The sequence below is a fragment of the Halichoeres trimaculatus genome, unplaced genomic scaffold (genome assembly GCF_033239565.1).
Source record: "Halichoeres trimaculatus isolate MK-OKI-2021-1 unplaced genomic scaffold, fHalTri1.1 fHalTri1_scaffold_1, whole genome shotgun sequence".
Classification (NCBI taxonomy): domain Eukaryota; kingdom Metazoa; phylum Chordata; class Actinopteri; order Labriformes; family Labridae; genus Halichoeres; species Halichoeres trimaculatus.
This window is the reverse complement of record NW_027437179.1, coordinates 28084704-28109191: the sequence shown is the minus strand read 5'-3', so window position 1 is coordinate 28109191 and position 24488 is coordinate 28084704. Positions and strand designations below refer to the sequence as shown.

Below are 24488 nucleotides of genomic sequence, written 5' to 3'. Positions count from 1 at the left end.
TGAGGTAGTTAGTTACCACCGCCAAGGAGGTTATGTTTTTGGGAGAATTTTTCTTTCTATTTGTTTGTCTGTGAACAACATAACTCAAACAGTAACCAACGGATCTTGATGACATTTTCAGGAAATGTTCAAAATTTGATAGTGAAGGAATCATTAAATCAGCGTCTAGATCCAGGACTTTTTAAAGGATTTTTTATCATTGTGCGATATGGCTGTTTTCACCACATGTGTATATAACTCCATGATAAATGCTTGGATTGCTTTGCAAAACAATACAAGACAAGGTCACCATAATTTCTGACAGATGTACAATCTAGATTCTGACAATATTCTGGATACTAAGATCCAGAATATGAAATATGTACTGGGTCATCATAATTTTCAACACCGTCAGGTCACAAATTGTCTTACAAACCTGCAACTAACAGCAAATTGTAGCAGACAGTGCTGAAAGGGAGTATAACATTAAACTAGGACTAATGTGTTGCCTGACAATCACAATATGCTTGGCGAAGGTCTGCGCTCTTTGAGTGCTTCTCTAGTTTATAGATGTGTTGTGAATAGATCCTCAATACCAACAGGAATTACAGTTGAACTGGAAACCACAGCAGTGTATAAGTGAAGGAACAAACTTACACATATTGCACATATATGTTTCCATAAGAACAGTTGGCGAAACAAACATATGGGCTTCCACAAAAATGGATCAGATTATTCTATTCTAAATAAATTACTCATACCCCCACCTCAGCACAGATGCCCACTTCAACAGCAATTGAAGGTAGGGTCTGCAGGATTTTCTGAAAAAAAAGAAAAGAATGTCTACTACTCTGGGAATAATCCTGTTTGATTGTCTCCTAAGGGCCTCAATACATGTGTCAGTGTCTCTGTCTGCCTCAAACCCCTCCCCAGCCTGTATGTTGGTGTTTTAGTTGTACCAGGACATTGCGCAGAGAGTCAACATGGCTACCTCATCCAGTCACAGCGCATCCAGTGCAGAGGACTTTGTGTGTTGATGATAGTGAGTGGAATAAGCTATCCAGAACGGCTATGATAGTGGATGTAACATGGAGAAAGAAAAACACAAACTAAGTGAAACGAAATGCCAAACAGATAAAGCTTTCTCTTTAACAAGGGTGAAGCTTGGATCAACTTTCACTCACTTTCGGGCTCTTGGAGAGCAGCACAGGACAATGACGAGAGCTGGCTTTCTGTTAAGCAGGTGTGTTTCAAATTGCCTGTGATTTGCGTGTCCTAATATGCCAAGACAGGTGCTCGGCTCTCGAGTCTCTCCCACATAGTAACACAATGCTACAGGTGGTTGCTGAGCAGGTGAGTGTGTTCACGCCGTTTCCGTCGGAAGCAGTGGTTGTGCGCTGCAGCTGGAACTGATCCAAGGTGGAGGAGCCCAGGGCCCTGTTCTACGAAGCAGGATTACTGCCTAGCGAGGCGAGTGTCCATGGCAACATACGCTGAACAGCTAACCTGCTCCGGGGCAGGTTAGGTTCCAGATCGAACTCGCGGACAGTAAAAACACCGCCCATTGACCAATGAGCCCTCACGACAAAATGGCTTGTCCATTCTTAGAGGATCCCATGGACATTGGAGCTCGCATTGTCCGAGGATCACTCCGGCGCGTGCGAGTTTTCAGGGACCGCACCGACCCACTCTCTTTTTCGGACGACCACCTTTATGAAAGGTACCGGTTTTCCAGGGAGAGGTTGGCAGTACATGACACTTTCTACAGGTAGCTAAAGGGAATGAAGAACTCTCATTGCCGTAATAAGATCTTCAATGCCAACACTTCTGTTCCATGACAATATTTTATTGCCCGTATTAAAATTGTGACAGGAATTCGTAGGGCTCATGTGGGCTACATATCACACAAAAAATGTAAACACGACAGGAATGAACAAATAAATAAAATCTTCTAAGAAATAAATTAGATATGTTGCATGTTACAGTAAAAGTGCATGTTGAACTGTGCTATTTCAGGATGATAATGGCACAAAAGATTTTTTTTGCACTTCACTGACACATTTGGATTGTCAGCAATTTTCTGCCAGCACTCCCTCCGTGCTTTAGCAGCGGCGACGGTGTTGCTTTTAACGTTAATTACATGTTTCAGCTCGCCATACTTCCTCACGATCACCTCCTGCTCCTCCTGTGTGAAGTATGCGGTCCTTCTCTCTCAGGCCTGCTCTGACGCTCCAGACTGCTCCATGTTCGCGATTGGTCAGATGCAGTGGGCTCCGCCTTATATGCGTGCACGCGCTGATTGCCTAGCTGGATCCACTTATGAGGTTGATAAGCAGCGTCGTAAAACCGTTTAGCGAGACCGCCGGCTACCGCGCTCAGTTCAGCGAGGTAGCTCCAAGGCTATCTTACTAGGCTGAACTTTCTTCATAGAATAGGGCCCAGTTTGATTGTTGTGTTTACTTACAAGTAACTAAAATTCCTGCAGACCCTACCCTTAAGTTCTGGACAGAAGTCTTTGAACAGGAACTTTTTTCAAAATTAGGGCATACAAAGAGTTGAAATTCTAAGTTGGTTAAATACAATTCTAGAGCAAAAAAAAAAAATTCAAAATATCAAATTCAATTTCAGATCATGGTTTTCAAAATCGATATGATAATTCAAATTCAGTTTCTAATAGCTCAAATCTAAGCCTATACAAGGGTGAAACAACTGGTCTTCTGTAGGTATTTTTCTTCTTTACTCCTCTCTGAATCCTGCTCAAGTGTACCCTTTGTGATGAGAAAGTGGAGCAGCTTCTTAAAGGCAGTGCCAGCAAAGTAAGTGAAGGCTCAGGAGCACATCTATTTATTTGAATTGGTGCTAATGGAAGACTATTTAAAAGTCAATTAATTGCTGGGGGCCAAAAGCACAGTGGCACTTAATGCTGTCACAACTCTGAGGAGTAATTGGATGTGTTGATGGGATGTGTGGGTTTGTGCTCATGTGTATTTCTCCTGTCTGAAACATGGTGGCCCCCCACTGTTACCAAAACCTCTCATCAGAAAAAAGCATCTGTTCAGTGTGAATTTCACTCCAAGTTGAGCTGCTAGTTTGTGGATGTGTTCTAATTTTCTTTTGTCAATGGCATTCTCTGTTTTCTTTCCCTTGTCCATCACACGCATCACTTTTTGTTTTTCTCAGTTTGACACCACGTCCCGTCTCTGTTCCCTCTCACCTTTTTATCCTCTTCCTTACTTTATCTTCCGGCTGTGCATGGCAGAGAGAGCGGGGGGGAAAGGGCCTGAGATCGATGTTGGGCCTGCGCACACAGAGAGAGCGGCAGCTGGCTGAATCGGAGTGATCGATCAGGCATAGAGCATTTGCTCTGCCAGACTGCTGGGCCTTTGTGGATGGAGATTATTTCTAAATTATTACAGGAGGCAGATGCTTGTCAGAAGATGCTCTCTGTCAAGGTTAGACTGCTTCAGCGCTGCCTCAGTCTCTCCAGTCTGTCACGCTTTCTTCATCTCCTTAAATTGGTCTGCTTTTCCTCCTTTTATCTTTTTACCTTTCCATGCTCTCCTGCAAGGTGTTGTTCAGTCATTATTTTATATATTTAATTCTGCTCTGTTATATTATGTACCTGTCTTTCTCACTGCGTGTTGTTTTCCTAGCTGTGATACATTTAGCTGAGATAAAAGGTGTGCAGTGTATTCCTATGAGGCTCTGAAAATGCCATCTGGTTTAATTGACTTCATAAATACAGGAGGACAGGCTGCACCCATTCCTTAATGTTCATCTGTGATGATATTGCAGACTGTGATACATTTGAAACTGTGTTGATATTTAGTTCTTTCTCTCCCCAACAATAAAACTTTGGTATCTTTTTTATTCCTCTTCTTTAACAACAGACTCACTCCAGAGCTGCTCCTTGTGTGCATCTGCTGAAGATTGATCATTTGAAAGTCTTGAAAGTGCATTTTCATTCTTGTTAGGCCATGTACGCCCTGGGCTTTACTTTTTCTTGATTTATTCTGAGCGCCGCTTTACTCTTATGGTGAACTTAAATTAGCTTTAACATGATGTAACACAGCCCCTGAAGACTAAACAGAAGAGATTTCCTACTACAACCCTCCACACAAATTAATATTTCTGAGGAATATACAGTACAGAGGAAAGAAGAGATTGTCATAATAATTGTGCAAAAAACATCATCTGGCATTCAGCAAAGTAATCCGGTTAGCCAAAGGAAGCTACAAAATACTTCTGGTATCAAATTGGATGTTGTGTCAAAAGCAAATTTCATTAACGAGATATGGGCGTGATTTTCAAGAGGGGGTATTTTATGCTGTACATATTATATTTACTAGTTGATGCTGCATTTGATATATTCCCTGCCTGAGCCTTAATCAAAGTCAGTTCAAAGTTTATACTGAGAACAGTTTAAATACAGAAAAAATTCACGACACAGTTTCCCACTAAATGATGCTGTACCTGTTGCAAGGAAAGTTGTAATCAGGCTTTATTGAAACATTTTTTTAATTATTATTTAATATGTAATGATTATAATTTTCTCTCTAAAATATTTTTGTTTATACTCTTCAGATACATAGAATCGTGTCCTGCTCCTCCTCAGTTTCTCTTCACTCTTTGTCTGTCTGATTTTGACATTCAGCTGCAATGTGTTTTATAAAGACTCCGGTTAAACAAAAATTTTGTTTTTGCAAACAAGATTTTGTTATCACAGCAGTTGATCCTCATGTGGATGAGACCTCTGAGACTGTTGTCAACACTGTTGTGGCACTACATACTTGTGTGTATTGTCCTTCTACATTTTCTGTTTGCTTTTTTGTTAGTTATGGGATTAAGTACTGATATTCCACTATATTGTCATCCAGACCTGTGTGATAAAAGTATCGATATGTGGACTTAATATTGATTATTTATTCACATAAATAAGGCGCTCTAAATAGCTTTTCCCTCTACAAAGTGACATCACTGACATGAGGGGAATGTGAACAGCACTTTATTGACCATAGAGGAAGTTTACAGCAGCTTAATACCAGAAGAGGGCAGCAGGAATTAGTGCAGAGTTAAAAAGAAATGAAAGAGTTGTTGAACAAATTGTTCTTATTACAAAAAGAGACAGGCAGGGGCATCTCTAGGTTTTATGGAGAGGGGGACTTAGTTCCCAAGTGATGTCAGCGAACATAATGCGCAAAAAGAAATATTTTGAAGTCATACAGATTACATTTTGGATGCATATGTGATTAATATGTTTGAAAAAGTAAATTGTTCAATTACTTTAAATTTAACATTAAGATCAAGTTAAATAAGCCTTACATAATGCACCTTGACTGAAATGTGTCATATTTCATATCCATATTGAGTTCCATTAAATTCTATGACTGTCTACAGCACAAATGGCTCTATTCAGTGAAATCTTTGGAAATCACCTTTTCAGTATAGCTCTCTCCCTCCTCATCCTCTGTGCTTCTCTGCCCTGACTCCTACAGAACAGAGGTGGAGAAGTGATTATTGTTAGAAAAATATTATAATCCATCAATGCTAATCATACATGAATGAGCTCAGTCCCTGTTTCACTGTGTTTATTCACAGTGCTTTACAGACTAACTAGTTAGCCAATTGGCAGCGTTTTTTAGAGCTGGTGTATAACTTTTGACCACAAAACAACTAGGGTAAAACGTGCACAGAGATCGTCTGAACAGCACACATCTCACGCCGCCCCTCTACAGGGGGAGCGCATGTACGTACATTGTGAAAGCCAGGTTTCAGTTCGTCAAATAGGGAGAACCTGGGTCATTAATTATCTGACTTTCTGCTGTTAGACCCCAGGAGCTGGAGCTAACTAACTGTTACTACCAGCAGGGATAAAGACTCACTTTCTTGAAAAACTTGTAGTTATGTCTGTCCATCACTTTCTTCTCCTCATGCTGCTTGCAGTCGGCTCTGTGTGCTACTCAGGTACACAGAAAGGTCGGAGGGAATGCGTGGACTGGATTTTTTCAGTGATAAGGGCGTTCTCTGTATAAACAAGTGGAGCGGATTGGATAATGACACACTGAAGGGGCCTTCTACCTTGTGCCCGAAATATACCAGATGCGTCTCGTGTCGGTTTCCATTCTAGTCAATGTGTCAACTAACACTGGATCCGCTCCATTGAGTTTTGTGATGCGTCAGTTTAACCAAAAAGCAGATCGAGTGGGACAGGAAATTGTGCACGGACACCACCTAAAATGCCCAGTGATTTTTATAAGAAAACAAACATATCGCATTCAACCTGATAACAGCTTCAAACTGACATAATGAGCAGAGCCAGACCAGGTGCAGAAGTATAAACAAGCCACAAGTTTTGCAGCATTTGACATCTGTCAAGAATCTAGACATTGCAGAATGACGTTGCGGTAGCCATCTTCATATACCTTTTAAACAGTCTGAGAAGGATCATGTGAAACATGAGAATCACAATCAGCTCTTAGAAAAGAGGGATGTATCACAGATCTCTTTCTCTGTATCGCTGATCAGTTGAAGGGCATGTGTCGGGCCCTGGAGCTGATCAGACATGAGGAGCACAGAGTGACAGGAGATGGTGTCACTGATTGCAGTTGGCATGTTAAAAGAATTAAATAAAATGTAGAAAGGATCTGCAAATGAGACAGGAATTGTCTCATTGGGAAACTGCATCAACTATGTATTAATTTGTGGAATCTTGAATTATGTATGCGATAACTTCTTGTGTGTAGAAAATGTGAACTGGAATAAGTGGAACATGCAACACTTAATGGCAACAATGACAGGGCAGAAATGGTAAGCTTTGTAATGTAAATGTAAATCATTTAAACAACCCTTAAAATGTCTTTTTCATGTGTTTCATCTTGAAGGCTACAGGCTAGTCACCATCACATTCATGTTTTAGCCGATTGTGTTTCTGGCAAGTTTCAACAATGACTGATGACAGGACTTTTGACGTGCTGTGTACAGTCTTTGAACGCAGCTAGTGTATATTCATTGTGTTTTGTTAAAACACAAAGAGAATTGAAGACAGCGTGAAGGACACAAAAAGACACAAATGTCTTTGACTGAAAGCATCCAGAAGCATCAGCATGTAAATGGTGACGCAAAAGCAGATTCCTCCTTTGAATGCTGTTTGACGTTTTTCTCTGTCATCATTTTTATTAAGACTCTGTTTTAACAAATATGCATGACCGATACTTTGTACTCCAAATAATGGCACTCCAGTAAAACACAAGATAACTTATGGCTAGTTTCTCACCCAGAAAGTGAAACACTGTGAAACACAATGCTGAGGGATTATTTCTCCAACAAGACTCAAAAGAGAGTTTAAAATGTAAAGGAAGGACTGAGCTTCTCACTATAACCCCGTATATGGAGTATTATTTGGCCTCATTGTACTCAGGTGTGTGTGCAGTATATTTTTATGTTGTCCCACTTTAAAGAGTCCACTGTGTGTGAGCAGCAGCAGCTCTTCTGAATGCTGCGAGTCGGACCTCTCGTTGATTATTCAAGAAATGATCTCTCTGTGGATGAGTGGTGTCGACTGTATCAGGACAACGGACTAATCAAACATTTACCTTGTTCACCACATGTTTGATAAATTTACATATAAAACCTGCTAACAAGCTAGTCAGGCCCACATTATGAAAATGTTATATTTGATCTGCTTATCAAAAGACAAACTGAAAAAAAGGGTTTCAGTTTGTATATCTAAAACTGCAGCCACCAATTAATGGATCCATGTCAGAAATTTTTTAAATTAAATCAAAGGTTTCAATCAATGACGTTCAAACAGGGAAATTATTAACCCCTCTGTCAGGGAAGTGCAAATAACTGTAGACTAAAGACTTACTAATTAGCATCCAAGATGATTAATTTTACGGTTGGCTTCCAAACAGTTATTTACATTGTAAAGTATCACTTAAGCATTCTTGCAAACATTTCCAAAAAATAAGTTTTATTCCAACTTTTTTTTTTGTTTACATTTTGAACCAACTGAAGAGCCTCAGATGGGTCAAAGTAATTTAAAGTCATACTCACTGATTACTAAAACTGATTTTCACAGCTGTAAAGCATGTTGATAGCCTGGTCAGCAAATATAAAAATCAGCCTTCGCACAGCTTGAATGAATGAGAAAATAAGTACAAAATGGATATTTAAACATGGGGCTAACTGGATATTTCTTGGCTTTTGCAGCCAGCCTCTTGTGGACACTTGAGGAAGTGCGATTTAAGCACTGCATTGGCTTCACTTTTACAAAACCGGAAATTGCTGCTTGTTCAAAATGTAAATCAAAAAGCTTTCAAGTTTAGAGCAGGAAGCTCTCGATAGTTCTCTAACTGCCTCCTCTCTTTTTGTAAAAAGTACTCCATATCCTTGTTGCTGTTTCCTAGCAGTAATATTTTAATAAAAAGACCACTTTAAAGCCTTCTATTTATTGCGCATGACTTTCAGTATCCTGATTGTAAGCTAACTCATTAAAATGCAGTAATGAACTCTTAAGGTCTGAATCCTTCACTGATCTGGGAAAAGTCTGGATCACTGAAGAATATCAGATGTTTAGGGAACAGCATAAGCAACAGTTTTAATAGCTTCATTGCATTACTTTCCCTGTTAGAAGATGATGACGCTGAATGCTAATGAAGTGTGCGAAGTGTTATAAATGTGAGTGTGCGCGTACTGTAGGAACACTGACTAATAGTGATTACAGAAACCTCATCACTGTGTGCTTTCACATGGCTCCACAGTACCCTGTAGGTATTTAAATGCCAGGGCACTTAGCTCCATTACTCTCTAGTTTAAAAAGATCTCCTCTGGGAGAGATAGTATGGGGGAGGAGTGGGAGGGGGGAGTGAAGAACAGGGAAATGGAGGCAAGATGAAGGCCTGATGGGGAGAGAGAGGGTGATGAGAAGAAGGGAAGTGAGAGGGATTAATTGTTCACCCAGGAGAGAGTGATAACATCAGATGTTTAAAAGCCGCCACAACTAATCCTGTCATTTCTTGGACTAGAATAATGAAAACGGAGAAATGATATCTCTTGGAGAACTGCAAACTGAGCTAATCTGTATGTCTGTCACCAGCACACGTTTGTGATTTTTAAATAGGCTACAGTTTATAGTATGTTTTTGATGATGTAGTATAATATTCCAGTGTGAACACTGCATGATATGAAACCCTTTTCTTGGCTGTTTATATTTAAGCTCCTTTATTACCTCTGTGATTTATAATTTGTATAATCCTTCATGATATATTCAACATTGTTTGCATTGATGGAGCTTTGTATTTCCATTCAATAGAAAATTCAGGCGTTGTTAACCTCATCTTGCTTTTTTTTTTTTTTTTTGAAGAGGAACATATTAGAGGATATGCACATTTTGGTCCATTTATTACAAACCACCCATTATTTTCAATAACTATCTAAACTGAAAGCGTTTGGATTTTCCTTTATTCATCAGCCCATTGAAAAACATAAACTCTACTGTCGTCAAACTGTTGCACATTAGCTTGTATTAACTTAGTGCCATCATGTTGAATGGATATCAAGAGGATAAAGTCACTTCAAGAGTTGTAGATCATAAAACAATTTTTAAGTTTTTAATGTCAGGGTCTTATGAGAAAAAAAAATCAACACTTAAGTTGCTGTGACGCCTTTCTGTGTGGAGATTATTGCATGGAGACCTGTGGTTGGAATAGGTGGTGTTTTTTTTCTGGGATGACAACACTGTTTCACCAACTAAAGACATAATTCTCGCCAAGTAGTGCATTTGTCTTGAAGTCAATGAGTGGAGATCAGATCTTCTTTTTAACACTACTTTTCTTTGTTCAAGACAAATTTTTGCAGGCTGCAAAATAACAAGGTAATGAATTTATTTGTAGCTACATGGGGCTATATTTTAAAATGCGACAACAAGCAAACTTTAACTAAATATGTACTAAATGTAACAGATTATATTGTGCTACTCACAACTAAGTGCTGTCTGTGAAAGCGTTACCTCACTCTTCATTTTATCACCAACAGCTTAACCTGTGTTTTTTTTTTCAGCTCTCCTGTTTAGCTTTCATCTGCTCTACTGTCCTTTTTCATTATACTAGTCCAGCTCCAGTGTCTACCATTGCAACAAAAAAAATCTTCAAGAAATAAGGACAGATCCTGCTTCCAACAGCTAAACTTTGCCAGCAGGTGTATTGTCATTAAAGGGACTTTCAGTCCACAAATTGTAAATGGATACATGTTATCCATAGACTGTAAAAGGTGTTATCCCAGTAAAATCCGGCCTGATGACAGAAAATGAGAAATTGTTTTTGAAAACAACTGGTTTTGGAGCTAATAACCTCCTCTCAAATCATGGATTGAGAACAGGAAAATATATAAAAGTGAGATTATTTCAAGATCGCTTAAAAAGTCCTTACTTTGCCTTTAAGCAAGTTTTAAGAGACTTTAAGCTCCGCGTTGAAAATAATGTATACCGGCAGCTGCCCCAAAGGTAGGAAATCAGTCTAAAAACATATGGTGTGCATTTTCTAATCAGTTCACAGTGCCATATAGAATACACAATGTGTAGTTAATGAGCTAAAACACATGAAATTGTCTGCACACTGTACTCCTGGCACACACCGCCTCTGGTGTTCCCAGTGAGAGACCAGCTCTCTGCCCTACTTCTGTCCACGTCCACTCTCCTATCCAAACATCTTTCTCTTCCTCACTGCCTGACCCACACCTGCCGCTCTCTCCCACATCCCATCCACCTTTTGGTCCCACAGCTCTTGCCTTCCTCCTCCTGTCATATCTGTCACAGACGCTCAGACGCTGGTGTTGCTCTAGGCTTCAAATTTAATTTGGTTTCAATCTGCTGTAATTGCTTTGAGAGACGAGCATGTCTGCATGTTTTTCCTCTCTTATGTCTGCTGGAATACCAAATAGTGTGTGTGTGTTTGTGTTTGTGTGTGTGTGTGTGTGTGTGTGTGTGTGTGTGTGTGTGTGTGTGTGTGTGTGTGTGTGTGTGTGTGTGTGTGTGTGTGTGTGTGTGTGTGTGCTTGATGAATATGACTGAAGGTGTGTACTCATGTGTGCACATGTGTGTAAATCTTGAACAATTGCCTGGCCACACACTGTCATTGATACACTTTGTCAAACAGCATCTGCTGTCCCTGGACTCTCTGGCACTTTGACGAGGCTTTTGTCAAAACACATTCACTTTCTCTCTTTGTAGAGGAGGAAGAGGTGTGACACATCACAAAATATATTTTAGGCAACTTATTGTGACCTTTAAGTAAAAAATAACCCTGTTATAAACCCTGATTGTGTAACCACTTTCATTACTCTATCAGCAATCTAAAGTAGGAGAGGATGATTGAAGTAAAGGGCGAAAACCGGACAGAGAAAATAAAGTGTTTGCCCTTGAACTGCACTCAGAGCTTTAAGGTGACGTGAGAGGAAGGGTGCTGAGCTGATGGACTGAGATAATATTGCTATTGCTTCTGTAGGGAAAAACACACCCATTTCCCCACTGTGCTTTTATCATGCTGTCAACTGCCTCTTTTTCACCCCAGCCATAAAGACTGGGTGCACCTTCTGAAATCAACCACTGCCTAAACTAGCTTGTGAGTAGTTATCTATCTTTAGTTCATTGATGAAGCAAATTATATTGCTTACTTTCATTAACAGAAATAAAAAAAAAGGTTTCATTGTGAATTTGTTCCAGGGGGCAGAACGTGTATGATTGTGTCGCGGTTCCGAGTGTCGTTAAGCAATTGTGATAAAAGAAGCATATTTTTCAACTAAAGGTTAATGTATCGCGAATCAGTGGTTATGTGAATTCGACACTGAAAGAAGGGGCTCAAGTTACATTTCCCTATCAGAGATGGTTGAGGTCCAGTACCTTTTTAGGCTGCTTTTACTGTCATTATTTAGTAGGCCTCAAGCCCAAACTGAGACAGAAACAAACCGTAGCCAACTAGGAACGCAAATGGATGGGGTGCCAGTATGGCCTAGGCTGCCCACTGTCTATGCTAGCCCTCATGTGGACCGCCCAGGTTTGAGTCTACCTTGTGGCCCCTTTCCCACAGGTCACTCTTAACTCTCACCCTATTTCCTGCTTTGAATAAAGGCTTGAAAAGTCCCCAAAACAAAAACAAACTAGAAAAGCACTCAGAGCGCAGACCTACTTAGTAGGTCCTACTTAGCTTACTTGCTTTAATGTTATACACCCTTTCAGCACTGTCTACTACAATTTGGTGTTAGTTGCAGGTTGGTACAATAATTTGTTTCCTGACAGTGTTGAAAATTATGATGACCAGGTACATATTTCATATTCCAGATCTTAGTAACCGTAATATTTCCAGGATGTGGAACATACATTTACACCCGTCAGAAATTATGGTGAACTTGTCTTGTAATGTTTTGCAAAGCAATCTGACCATTTATTGTGGAGTTATATACACATATGGTGAAAACGGCCCTTTCTCACAACAATAAAGAATCCTTTAAAAAAAATCCTGGATCTAGACAGTGATCCAGATTGCCTCCAAAATGTAATCACTCCTTCCTAATCCCATTTTGAACATTTCCTGAAAATTTCATTAAGATCCATTTGTTAGTTTTGAGTTAGATTGTTCACAGACAAACAGACAAACTCTCCCAGAAACATAACCTCCTTGGCGGAGGTAAAAAACAAAACAAAAGAATGCAAATGGATATGGGAACATCATTTTATTTTCATGTGTTACCATCATGGGGTACTGATAAAACAGAATCAAGGTTTTTTTTGTTTACAGTCAGGTTATAATTATCAGACTACAGTTTTTTTCCTTTAAAATAATTGGAACCCATTTAATTTTTTTAAAATAAATATTCACCGAAGTGCAGGGAGTTTAACTCTTGTCTTGGAGCTTGAACCACTATGTTTGATGAACCCTGTACTGAGGGTATCAGGGATTTAAAAAAATCTAGCCCTGCTGCAAAAACCACTCACCTAAAAACTGTATCAGCTTGTATTTGACAGGATAAAATCAGGCCTCCTGATAACTGTGAAAATAATGAACACTGGAAATAATCAGAAAAAGAAAAAAAAAATCAGCAGAATTTAAAACAGGAGTCGTGTTGGCCTCCTCATTGATTTCTTATGCACCTCGACCTCCCTAACTTCTGACCCTTTCCCATTGTGTTTAGCCACACTCAGTCACCCTCATCCAGCCAAAGTAAACAGTGCAGTGAACACTCACGTCTGTGTAATTGATTGCATGTTGATTAGTGAGAGCTCTCTGGGCTGATTGCAAGTGTACAGCAGAGCGTACATCTGAACAGAGTGTGTGTGGGTTGTAATATGTGACCACAGGTGATTGAGGGTGTGTCAAATGTGTAAATGCATTTAACACACACACATACACACACACACACACACACACACACACACACACACACACACACACACACACACACACACACACACACACACACACACACACACACACACACACACACACACACCATGCAGCACATGATTCTCATCTTGTATTATTGTTCCTTTGCTCATACCGTATGTTAGTGTGTGTGTTCTCACTTATTATTATGTTTTGGCATTGCTGGTGTTTTTCCGGCTCAAATGACAGATTGTTGAAATATAGAGCAGAGGGCTACATGCATCAGTCTTGCTCTGTTGTGTTTGTGTCGCAGCGTGCCTGCATACATCACTCTCACCTCTGATCAAGGAGACATTTGCCCTGCATCTTAATGCCCTTCGCTTTGCTCCTCCCCACTCAGCCTTTTGAGGAGAAGGAGGACAATGTAACACAGGTCATCCATGAAATTATAACATACACATGTGCACCTGTTAACAGATTCATCCAATACAGCACAGCAATCATGTTCTCCCCTTCTTTAGAGTGGAGGTCCCTTTGCTTTTTTTTTTTTTTTGCCACCAGTTCTTCCAGACAATAGAGCGCAATTTTCTCCTCCTCAGTCACCTGCAAGGTTGAGGCCTTATGCGTTGCTAGAGAAACAAGATGTCAGATTTTTTTGTGTGTGTGTAAATGGCGCCTCTGGGCTCCCTTCCTCCCTGACTGCATCTGTTGTCCGACTGATGCCTGTAACAGCAGGAGGGGCCGGGCAGCAGTTTGGGCTTGTCTCAGACTATCTGTCAAACAATGGACAGTGAGCCAAAGCAGCCAGACACTCACATGTCACTGAGCCGATCCTGGACCCATCACACACTGCCCTGCCTGCACGCTCACCCTGGGCCCCCTGCTGTACCCTGCAGGTAGCACACTTGGCTACCTGAGAGGAGGTAGGGCTGCACATCAGTTTGCTGTTGATTCACAGCAATGCTCCTGCAGTAACCCTGTTTACGATGACCCAAGAAAAGAAAAAACAATACAGATGATGGATGGATTTTATTTTTTCTGAAAATACTTAGTTTTAATTAGTTTTTGACCCTTTAATGCTGGTGTAGCAACATGACTGACAGCTCTGTGAGAGACAGTGAGAGAAACTATGAAATAATGAACAATAATGCTGTTTTGTTGTTTTGATAACTGTGTGCTCACTTTGACCAACACAAGATGATATTAATGTTGTAAAAAGTGGAGGTTGCTGTGTCCCTGGGCAGTTGCAAAATACAGATGGGGAGGGGGCAAGAAGTGCCTTACAAACAAAAAAGCACAATTGCATATTTCATTTATTTTTGTAAAAAAAAAAAATATATATATATATATATATATATATATATATATATATATATATATATATATATATATATATATATATATATATATATATATATATATATATATATTTTTTTTTTTTTTTAAGTAAAATTACAGAACAGAAAAAAATAGAAATTTGACCAAGCCTTGATAGACAGGTTTCAGTGTGATCAGATTAATTTAGGAAACACAGAAACATTTACCTTTAGGTAGTCTAATTTTCTACCAATCAGCTAAATCAGTGCAAGCAAGTGTAATGCTGGTATTTTTTTATAGGTATGTATTTTTTGATACAAAGAGAGGGGGTGAAAATGTTTTTACTTTATATTAAGCCAGAGTGAGTAATGAGTGAAATTCATGGGTACTCATGCAGTCAATAATACAGTGAATTTGATTCTTCGCTCTGATGAAATTGCTTCTCATAACCACATAATCAAAAGTGATTACTTCCATATTCTAAACTTAGAGGTGGACTAGTACATTCAATACCACAAGAGCCTATGATCAAGGTTTATTCCTTTAATTGTAGCTCTGAGAAGCCATTATGAGCGAGTTTATCTACTGCTCAGAGCTCCTGTATTGTTCCAAAGTAAAGACAGCTGCCTGTCCCATTGAACTCCACGCAGCAGCTTCAGCACAATGCTGCCAATCTACAGGGGAGATATGCTGTTTCTGTGAGCCCGTGTGGAGTGGAAAAAGCTGCTGTTTGATTTTGAAAAGCTGGTGAGTTGCTGCTGCCACTGCTTTCGGTAGGTGACAGCTCGCGTCTTCCAGATCCCGTCTCCCTGGAAACAGCAAAGAGCGGTCTGGAATGAGTGGCGAAAAAGAAAGTGTAATACATTTCCGTTGTGGAGGGGGTAGGGGTGGATTATGTGGGGGTGGGGGGGGTAACAAAGGCAGGGATTATCTCAGCACATGCTACAATAGCACTACACACACAGCCTCCGCGAACGGGCCTGCCACGGGCTGCTTTGGATCACAGAACAAAGACAGGGTCTCCCACCCATCCATGCACATCCTCTGTCAAAGTTGGCTAATAAGGACTACAATTCCCAGCTGCCAGTAGCAAAACTAACCAGGGACGTAGAATTAAGGATCATTATTACTCCTCATTGTGGACTTTATTATTGTTTGTCCACTCTGAAGGGGAGAGCTTTTTCTTATGATCACTGTCCTCACAGCAGGGGACAAAAGTTTTGTCATCGCAGTTAAAAAAAATAAATAAAAAAAACAAGCATGTAATTTGATTTCAGGCTTCTTCATCTTCCACCCTGCATCGCTGAAAAGCTCCATCCTATTGGAAGTCAATTAAAGTGTTATGAAGTTATTTCACAACTCTGGGGTTTGAATTAATGTGGCCTTAGAGGAGGGGGAAAAGTTTGAAGGCAGTAAAGTGAGACAGATGGAGAGAAATGGAGTACAGCATGATGGCAGGATAAACACCCGAGCGAGGAGGAGAGATAAAAGAACGGTGAGAGAATGAAAGAAGGTGGCGGTGATGGTGAAGCAAGGTAGGAAGGAGGAGGGAGCTCAACAGGGAGGGTGCGAGGCGAAGTGAAACTGAGTTTGTCTGTGATGTTTTAAAATTCTGGAGTGGAAAGTCCCTCCATCTGTTATTGTGGGACGGTTCTGACTCAGTGATTTCTATGATTGGCCTTAATCCCGGCCGAGTGGAGAAGACAGAATGAAGAGCTTAAAGCAGACTGCTCTCACTCTGACAGGCTCCACTGGCTGCTGCCTCTGCTGCTGCTGCTGCTGCTGCTGGAGCTCATGGGTACGCTCAGTCTGCTGCCCCCTAATGGACTAACTGCTGCATGACAGTGCACCTCTCTGCACTACTAGAGCGGCACTTCATGCTGAGACATTTAGATGTGAGTTGAACTTGTCAGCAGCTGTAAAAACACACATTTCAGTCAAAGTGTAATGCTCTTTACTATAGCCGTTGCTTCTATGCCCTGAGTACCATCTCCCGCTTCAGAAACATCGATCAGCCTTCCTACCATATCAAATCTGCACAATAAATCACATTTAATATATAAAACATCTCAAAGTTCTTTTTAATCCCAATAAAAAATAAAGACCATTCTGCGTAAACAAGCTTTGCCTGCTTTGCCATGTCACTCAGCATTTCTAAATATTATCAAATGGAGAACAGCGTGCAAATAATAGCCATGCTTTCACACCATTAATTCAAATATTCATGCACATGAAGCTAAAGCTATCAACCATCAAATAAATTGCTGCCAATTTAGAGGTAAATAGAGCCTTTAGGATTTATTTGGAATAAGCAGGTGGAAATTAAAACTGAGTTATAGCTAGTATAACCTCTTCAATATCATATTATTTTACTTCTGCAAAGTATTGTGGCATTAAACGGTGCAGTCTCACACTGTATGGTTTTCTCATAACATTCAAAACTGTTCATCACACATATTGATGATGTAGTTTTTTTTGTAATGTTGGGTATTTAATTCAACAACGTAAGGAAGGCCAGTTCTATATTTAGCACTCTTTCTTCAGTGAGCTTAAAAGCTTTCGTTATGATTGTCACTGTCCACAGCAGCAAATCACTGTAAAATTCACAAAGGGTCTTCCCCTCTCAGTGTAAGTCGCTTTGAGAAGGTTAAGTGATCTCAGCCAGAGTCATTTCACAGTCTTTTGGTCTCCAAGGTGACTTGAGCGCCACCAGAAAACGGAGCTGAGGGCGTCGTTTAGAACATGTGGAGCACCTCGATTCAGGGCTGCAATCACCCGTACGGACCGTGTCGTGTTTCCTCAAGTGCCCCCTCACTCAAACGCACACATTGTAGGGCTTGCTTCTGGAGTGTCCCTCCAGATCACACCGACGACAATGTTGTGTGTCAAGTGCCCTTTAAGTTAATGCTCAGTGGAAGGGGGTCTAACAGGCTGCGGCAATCACACAGGCGGCGTCAGGGCGTCGAGTTGGCGCTCAACGCAGCATAGCACTGTCTGTCCCTGGTGTGCTGTCATTCCCTGAGAAATAACATGACTTTGAGTGATTAAACTGCTCCCCTATGGAACAGAGCAAACCCAACAGTTATGAATATTAAAGATCCTAATCGCCTCCTGCTGCGTTTCTTCTATATGCTCTCCCCCCCTGCTGTCCTTTTGCTCTGTGAGTTCACAGTGGAAGAGCACAGCTTCTCACTGCCGGGGCTGTCACACTGGCTCTGTGGCTATTGAACAAATTTACCATCACCTGTGCCGTGACTGTTTGCATGCATGGCATCCACTATTGTGTGTTGATGCCATGATCTATTACAGAGTTGGTGTTTATGGTTCTTGACCTTGCCTGAGGCTCTGTGACAAACGGTCCAACATGTGATGCATTTCCTGTCAAGGTTACAATGGCAACAACATTAGAGGCCTGCGTGCACTGTGTCAACCTCCCTGTTGTGTCTGTGCCTGTATGCTGTAGTGTTATTTGCAGTTTTGTGTGGGCCTGTATCAAGCTTATCTGTGCTGTACTGTGCTGATCTCACTATGCTCATCCAGGGCTCTAAGCTGCTTGGGCTTCAGCCACCAGCATAGATGATATATCCCTGCCCCCCTCCCTCCCACATCTCTCACTCTGATTCATTGGCTGTTTGTGTTGCCCATCCATCTGCTTCCAACACAGAGGAAGGAAAGACACATGAAGACACATGGCTGTTTTGGAGCAGGGGGGACTGCATTAAGGGGAAGAGATAGGGTCCCAGAGAAATGGTGGCTGACCCGAGGGAGGAAAAAACACTGAAGGGAGCGGCAGCTAGACAAACAGAGAGCTGAGGGGGAAAAGGGATGTGTGGGCCACTAAGAGAGAAAAAATGGATTTTCTAAAGGGACAAAGTAGAGATTCTTACTGACAGATTAAATGCTGCGAAAAAGACTGAGCCAAGGGGGTGAAAATCTGGTTGGATCAAAGATTATGACAGAGGAAACTGTTCTGCTGTGGGGCAACTTATTTTCTATATTTTCAAATAGAACTTTGCATATTACAAAAAAACCCCACATATACCACATTTTATAACACAAGGAAATCACATGGCTTTAGTTTCCAGGCTGACCTCAGAGCTGTGAATGCATTGGGATTATTGTTCAGCCGCTGAGTGTTTATCCCTAATTAAAAAAAATGTTGTGTTGATAGTTTCACCAAGAGATTACCACTGCTGCGTTGCCCTTTAACAAGACTGACCCTTTCTAATGAAAAGCAACACAATTACTTCCTCTTCTAAATGGACTCTTTGGTGATAATTTCAATGGGCTAATTAGATCCTCCTCCCATTGTTTCACTTGTCTTTGTCTCAATGGGAAATGAATGAAACCTTATCATTGTTATTTAAGGCTTGTTCAGGTGATTAAAAGCATAATACAAAAGCATACAGAGACAGGAGACTTGAAATGATTCTGTCTCTAACTGGGTAAGTGATACTGAATTATGTAAATATAGTTTTACCCATTTCAAGAACACCCTTAAGTGCACAGACTGGTCTTCTGAGCCTATAGAGGAGCTGGGCAGTGTTGCAGCCAAATGTGGGTGGGTCCACTCCTATCAGAAAAAGGACGGCTTTACTTAAAATCAGAGTCTACATCGTGAGTATTATGGTGGATAAAAAGCCTTCCGTGGAACAAGACTGGTGAGTGGCCTCAGAAACAAGTGCGCTCTCACTGAAGCAAAGATCTAAATAGGATTGGTAATTTCAGAGTCCTGGGACTTAATGGTTGATCATGCTATTCTGGGATGAGAGCAAGTCGCCCCCTAGAGGCCAGGGGAAACCTAGATACTGCACCACGAGTGGGAGGGATGTGGTGGGGGAAGGGGACTCCGAGGCTTTGCGATGTTTGTAACTAAATTTCTCCATGAGACCCCGTCACATAAAGCTCCTTCATATGTAAGCCTAAGCCTCATCATGCTTGACACATTCGAGGGAAATGGTGTTTGATTTAGTTTGAGATTAGAATAACACCTTTTAATCTGATCTGATCTTCTTAAACCAAAGATATAAATCCAACACTCTTTACATATCACAGGAGTTCAGACTGGAGGCCATGTGCCCTCTGTGAGGGTAAAAAGCATGAAGAACTGTTGTGTTAGGATTTTTGTGGTCGACATTGTGTGCATTCATATCCTTACTAATACAGATGGATAGATGGTCCATCTGCTTGTTAGCATGTGATCAGAGACATGATTGTTGCTTTTGATTTATATGCTAAGTTGTTTATGTTTGCCTTGTGATTTCTGTAGTGTTTCATCACAAGCAGAGGGTTGCACATTTCCTCTAAAATATTTTGTGTTTTTACATTTGGTTCAGCACATTTGCTTTTTGTGAGTTTTCCTGCCTCCTATGGGACATAGTTTGAATTTAACACAAAAAAGCCCAGCAATGGCACCGAGACCCACCTTTTCTACAGTGTAATTTAAATACTTATTGCCACTACAAGAGGTGATGTGTTCATATCCAAAAATTCTGATTGACAGCCTGAATCAAAGTAATTATTAATGTCTGAACAGCCCATTTCTCTAAAGTGTATAACAAGAGCTTTAAATTTGGTTTTATTCATGCTTCGTACTAGTGGTCCCCAACCGTATTGCGGACTGGTTTAATGTCAGACAGTATTTTCACAGACCAGCTCTTCTTCTGTCTCCTCACTGGCTCTTTTACCCTGCCTAAAAAAATGTAGATCCAAAGATCCAAAGATCTTTGTTTTTTTCCATTTTGCCAGCTTGGGGTGTGGGGTCAAGAATGAGTCATAGACGGGTACGACCAAGAGAACCTAGTCATTTTTTTAAATAAAACATAGTTTGGAACCAGATAATAAATCAAACTGAAATAATGTAAGTTGACTATTTTTGATGTGTGGCCCGGTACCAATTGACCCACGGACTGGTACCGGTCCACGGCCCAGGTGTTGGGGATCACTGCTTCTGACAGTAAAACCCAGTAATTAATATCAGATAATAGTATATTTTCATCCGTATGGTCAAAGGAGCCATTTTCTCTAAGCTGCACCATGATGTGACTGTTCAGCAGTTAAAACCAGGAATTTGAAATATCACCTCTCTGCTCTCGCTGATATTTGCTTTTTTTTGTTTGGACAAGTATGGACAAGTGTCATTTTGGTGGAAAAAAAAAAGTGTAACCAGGAAGGAATGGAGACTACAAAAAAAACCCAACACCTTCCCATGATAGATAACAATTTAGAGTCACCAATCAATCTAATGAGCAAGTTTTTTTTTTTTTGGACTGTTGGAGGAGTTTGGAGTACCTAGAGAGAAACCATGCATACATGGGGAAAACATGCAAACTCCACACAGAAAGGCCCACCCTGCCTACCCAGTGATCTCCTTGCTGGAAGGCAACAGCACAAACCACTGTGGCTATTCTATCTGTCTGTCTGTCTGTCTGCCTGTCTGTCTGTCTGTCTGTCTGCCTGTCTGTCTGTCTGTCTGTCTGTCTGTCTGTCTGTCTGTCTGTCTGTCTGTCTGCCTGCCTGCCTGCCTGCCTGTCAGTCTGTCTGTTGTGAAAAAGAAAGAAAGAGGGACAAAAGATAAGCAGTGTTTCTGTGCTTCATGCTATGAACCTGTTCTGGTCCATGTAAGGCACAAGGTCACCATTTACAGCTTCCTTTCTGTTTGTCCGTCTCTCCCTTTCTAAAGCCACAGACACACATGAATCAATCTCCCACTGACTTTTGACACTTTGTTGACACTCTGACTCACTGCTGTTTTTTCTGTTTTCTTGCAGAAACTGGCCAAGGAGGCAGAGCAGCTTCAGCAGGAGCATGTATGGCAAGACGGTGTGACGGTAAAGTAGGACACCTGCTCCTCTCCGTTCTTCTCAAAGACTTCTTCCTATTTATTCTTTTAATTCCAAGCAGACTGGTTTATCCTCCTATCCTGTGCCTTTCCCAATCTCTTTCCCAATTTCCTCTCCTTTTAGAAAATTTCCCCTATTTTTCCTTGTACCTCTTGAATGACAATGTGATCAGCATCACAGAGACAATGTGGTAATAAACGTACTTTTGTTCAAGTGAAAGGAACAGCTGCACACAAACACCGTCCCATTTGTATGCAATAACTTGCTTGTGTTTGTAGTTGATATTTTGATGGTCTTCAGTATAATCTGAGAACCTTTCGTCCGCTTTATTTTCCACAGTAAGTTGAACATTAGATCCTCTCGCAGCTGACCTTTAAAACACAAGAGATCCGCTTCTGAAATCCCCCAAAAAGGAGAAATGGTATTCTGGTTTGTGTGTTTGTCTTTGTGTGTTTGTGAGCCTGTGTGCTCCACTGACTCTCAAATTTGCAAACACTCAAATGCCCCACAAACATGCATGCATACTGATGCACAACACACACACACACACACACACACACACACACACACACACACACACACACACACACACACACACACACACACACACACACACACACACACACACACACACACACACACACACACACACATATATATAGCCTCATCCAACAGATACACATGCACATTCCCTCCTGTCATATCCTCTGTCTCCAGGGAGACGAGCTCGCTGTCATGGTACACTTCCCACAAATGGATTTTTAACCCAGCGCCTCCTGGGGGATATTTGAGAAAAGGCTTTAACTGATTTAAAACGAATAATTATGAGCCCTACTTCCCCGCAAAGTCCATTTTTATTCATGGTTGCTTACACTCTGAAGCTGTAGTCTTGGGGTGGCTGGGCTGCTACACCCTCTCCATCCCTTCTTTCCTGCTGGTCCAAAGGAGGAAGCTGCAGTGCGGCTGTCCCTTCATCTTAGGCCTGAGGGGGGTTGAAGCCTGCCTCTCCCTGCCCGGCTCCAGTGCACCTCAATCGGATGTGTAGCCAAGCAGGAAGTGGAGCCGGGGTCACGGTGACCACACACGCCACACCTGTTCATAAGTAGCTGCATCCAATATGGCATCAATACCTCCTCAAGTGGAAAAGTCAAGACTTGCTTTAATCCACCCTGCCTCTGCCAAATACTCTTCTCCCCATCTGTTTCTACTCTTTCACCTTCCTGTCTTTTTCTTCCCTTTCTCCTTCTGTTTGACTTTCTGTCCAGTCCACACCCTCTGCACCTCCTTCACATTCATATACATTCTTAGTACCCTGTCTTTAATCAGGCATGAAAACTGTTGAAATATATCATATTGTTGCAAATGCTGCAAATGAATCCTAATAGTTCCCCTCTATTAATAATGTATTGCAGCTGATTTCATTTGCCTTTATAATCAGGCCAGGTAATGAATCTCAGCAGGGGCGACTGTGAAACCATTAAAAAAACCTCACAAAGAGGTAGTGAGGGGAGGTGGAGCGGGAGAGGTAGATATGCCACATCGTTGCAAGGGGATTTTTTTTTCTGTTTGTAGATTTTGCACTTTCCTAATTTCTCTTTGGATGAACACTCTGCTGACTGACACTCTAATTAGATTAGGGCTGCATGCTCTTTGGGCATATTAGGAGAAATGCACTGCATCTTAAACTAGCGGGTGGAGCAGTCTGTCAAATGAAGAGAAAGGTGTTTATGCATGAGAGACAGTGCGTTATGATAGAATATTTTGTGCGTAAGTGTGTGTATGTGTACTTCCAGACCTATCCAACAGGGCACTTAATTGTTGGATTTTTACCAACAGAGATAATTCTGAGGTCCTCTCTAGATTGTGTTTCAGTTCAAGATTTTTTATACAGTTCATGCTAAAAGAAAGCAATCTGCAAGTGTAAGTGTCTAAAACCACGTTTTGCAGTCTTCTTGCAGGCTTAACCAAGAATTTTTCTGATCTCCGTAAAAGTTTCTTCTAATATTTTTAGGATCTTAGAAGTAAAATGTTCTGTTCCATCTTCATTCAAGGATGCTTGTCTCCTCTTGGTAGGTTAACCTTGTAGGGATGTGTGCATGTGCCGTTTCCAGTTAAACCGTTATGTTTGTCAGCGAGCAGGTATTTATTTGTATGTGTTCATTAATGGCAGGTTCAGTACCTGGCCCAGCCCATCTGCTCGGCTCGCCAAACTGGTGACATCATACAAACTCAATGACACGCTTGTTCCTCACAGCGGCTGCCATCACAGCTGTTACCGTAGCAAAGGGAGGGCCTCAGTTTCTCTCTGTCACACAAACACACACACACACATACACACACAGAGTTTTTTTGCTTTTCCAAGACCCAACAACAGAACTGGGCTTCGGACTGTCCTGACTGCTGGACGTTACGGGTGTCAAATGTTGGTGGTAATAACTGTTGTGGTGGTCGTCTGGGGTTTAAGATCCATCGGAATGAAATGGTGTGTGAAATGGACATTAAAGTGTCGAGTTGCCGTTCTCAAGGTCAGGTGCCCCTCCCTGTGTGACACTCAAGTATTGTGTTGGCAAAAAGACTCATCCCAAGACACTGCAGCCATTTCTGTGCTGTTTTGTGATTCTCATGACGAAGAATCAGCAAAAAGCTCTTCTTTGTTTTGTTTCTAAAAATTGGAAGACAAAAGGCAAAGCAACTTTCTGGATAGCATCAGCATATAGCTCATTTCACATTTTTCTATTTGAATGAGGCTAGGAAACAATCCTGGCTCTGACAGCTTTTACCCAGTTGCTGAATGTGTCTATATACAATGTTTAGGAAGGGATTTAAATGTTTCTTTCCTGCGGAGAAATTGCATTTCTCTTGGTGATATGATTGCCTGGGTGTTTGCCAGTTCAGAATGCTTTACTGCTTTTAATAGTTTTCCCTCCCTTAACACCAAGGCAAACCAGCGTCAGGCACTTTTTAAGTAATATTC

General features: G+C 41.1%; 1 protein-coding gene across 3 annotated transcripts in view; it reads left to right on the top strand.

The window, feature by feature from the left end:
* cacna2d2a (calcium channel, voltage-dependent, alpha 2/delta subunit 2a) overlaps nucleotides 1–24488 on the top strand; it is a 182922-nt gene that overhangs the window by 75099 nt on the left and 83335 nt on the right. For all 3 annotated transcript variants that reach the window (XM_074669995.1, XM_074669987.1, XM_074669978.1), the window contains exon 4: nucleotides 21443–21502. In XM_074669995.1, coding sequence (XP_074526096.1) covers nucleotides 21443–21502 — 60 coding nt within the window. The remainder of the gene's footprint in view (nucleotides 1–21442; nucleotides 21503–24488) is intronic.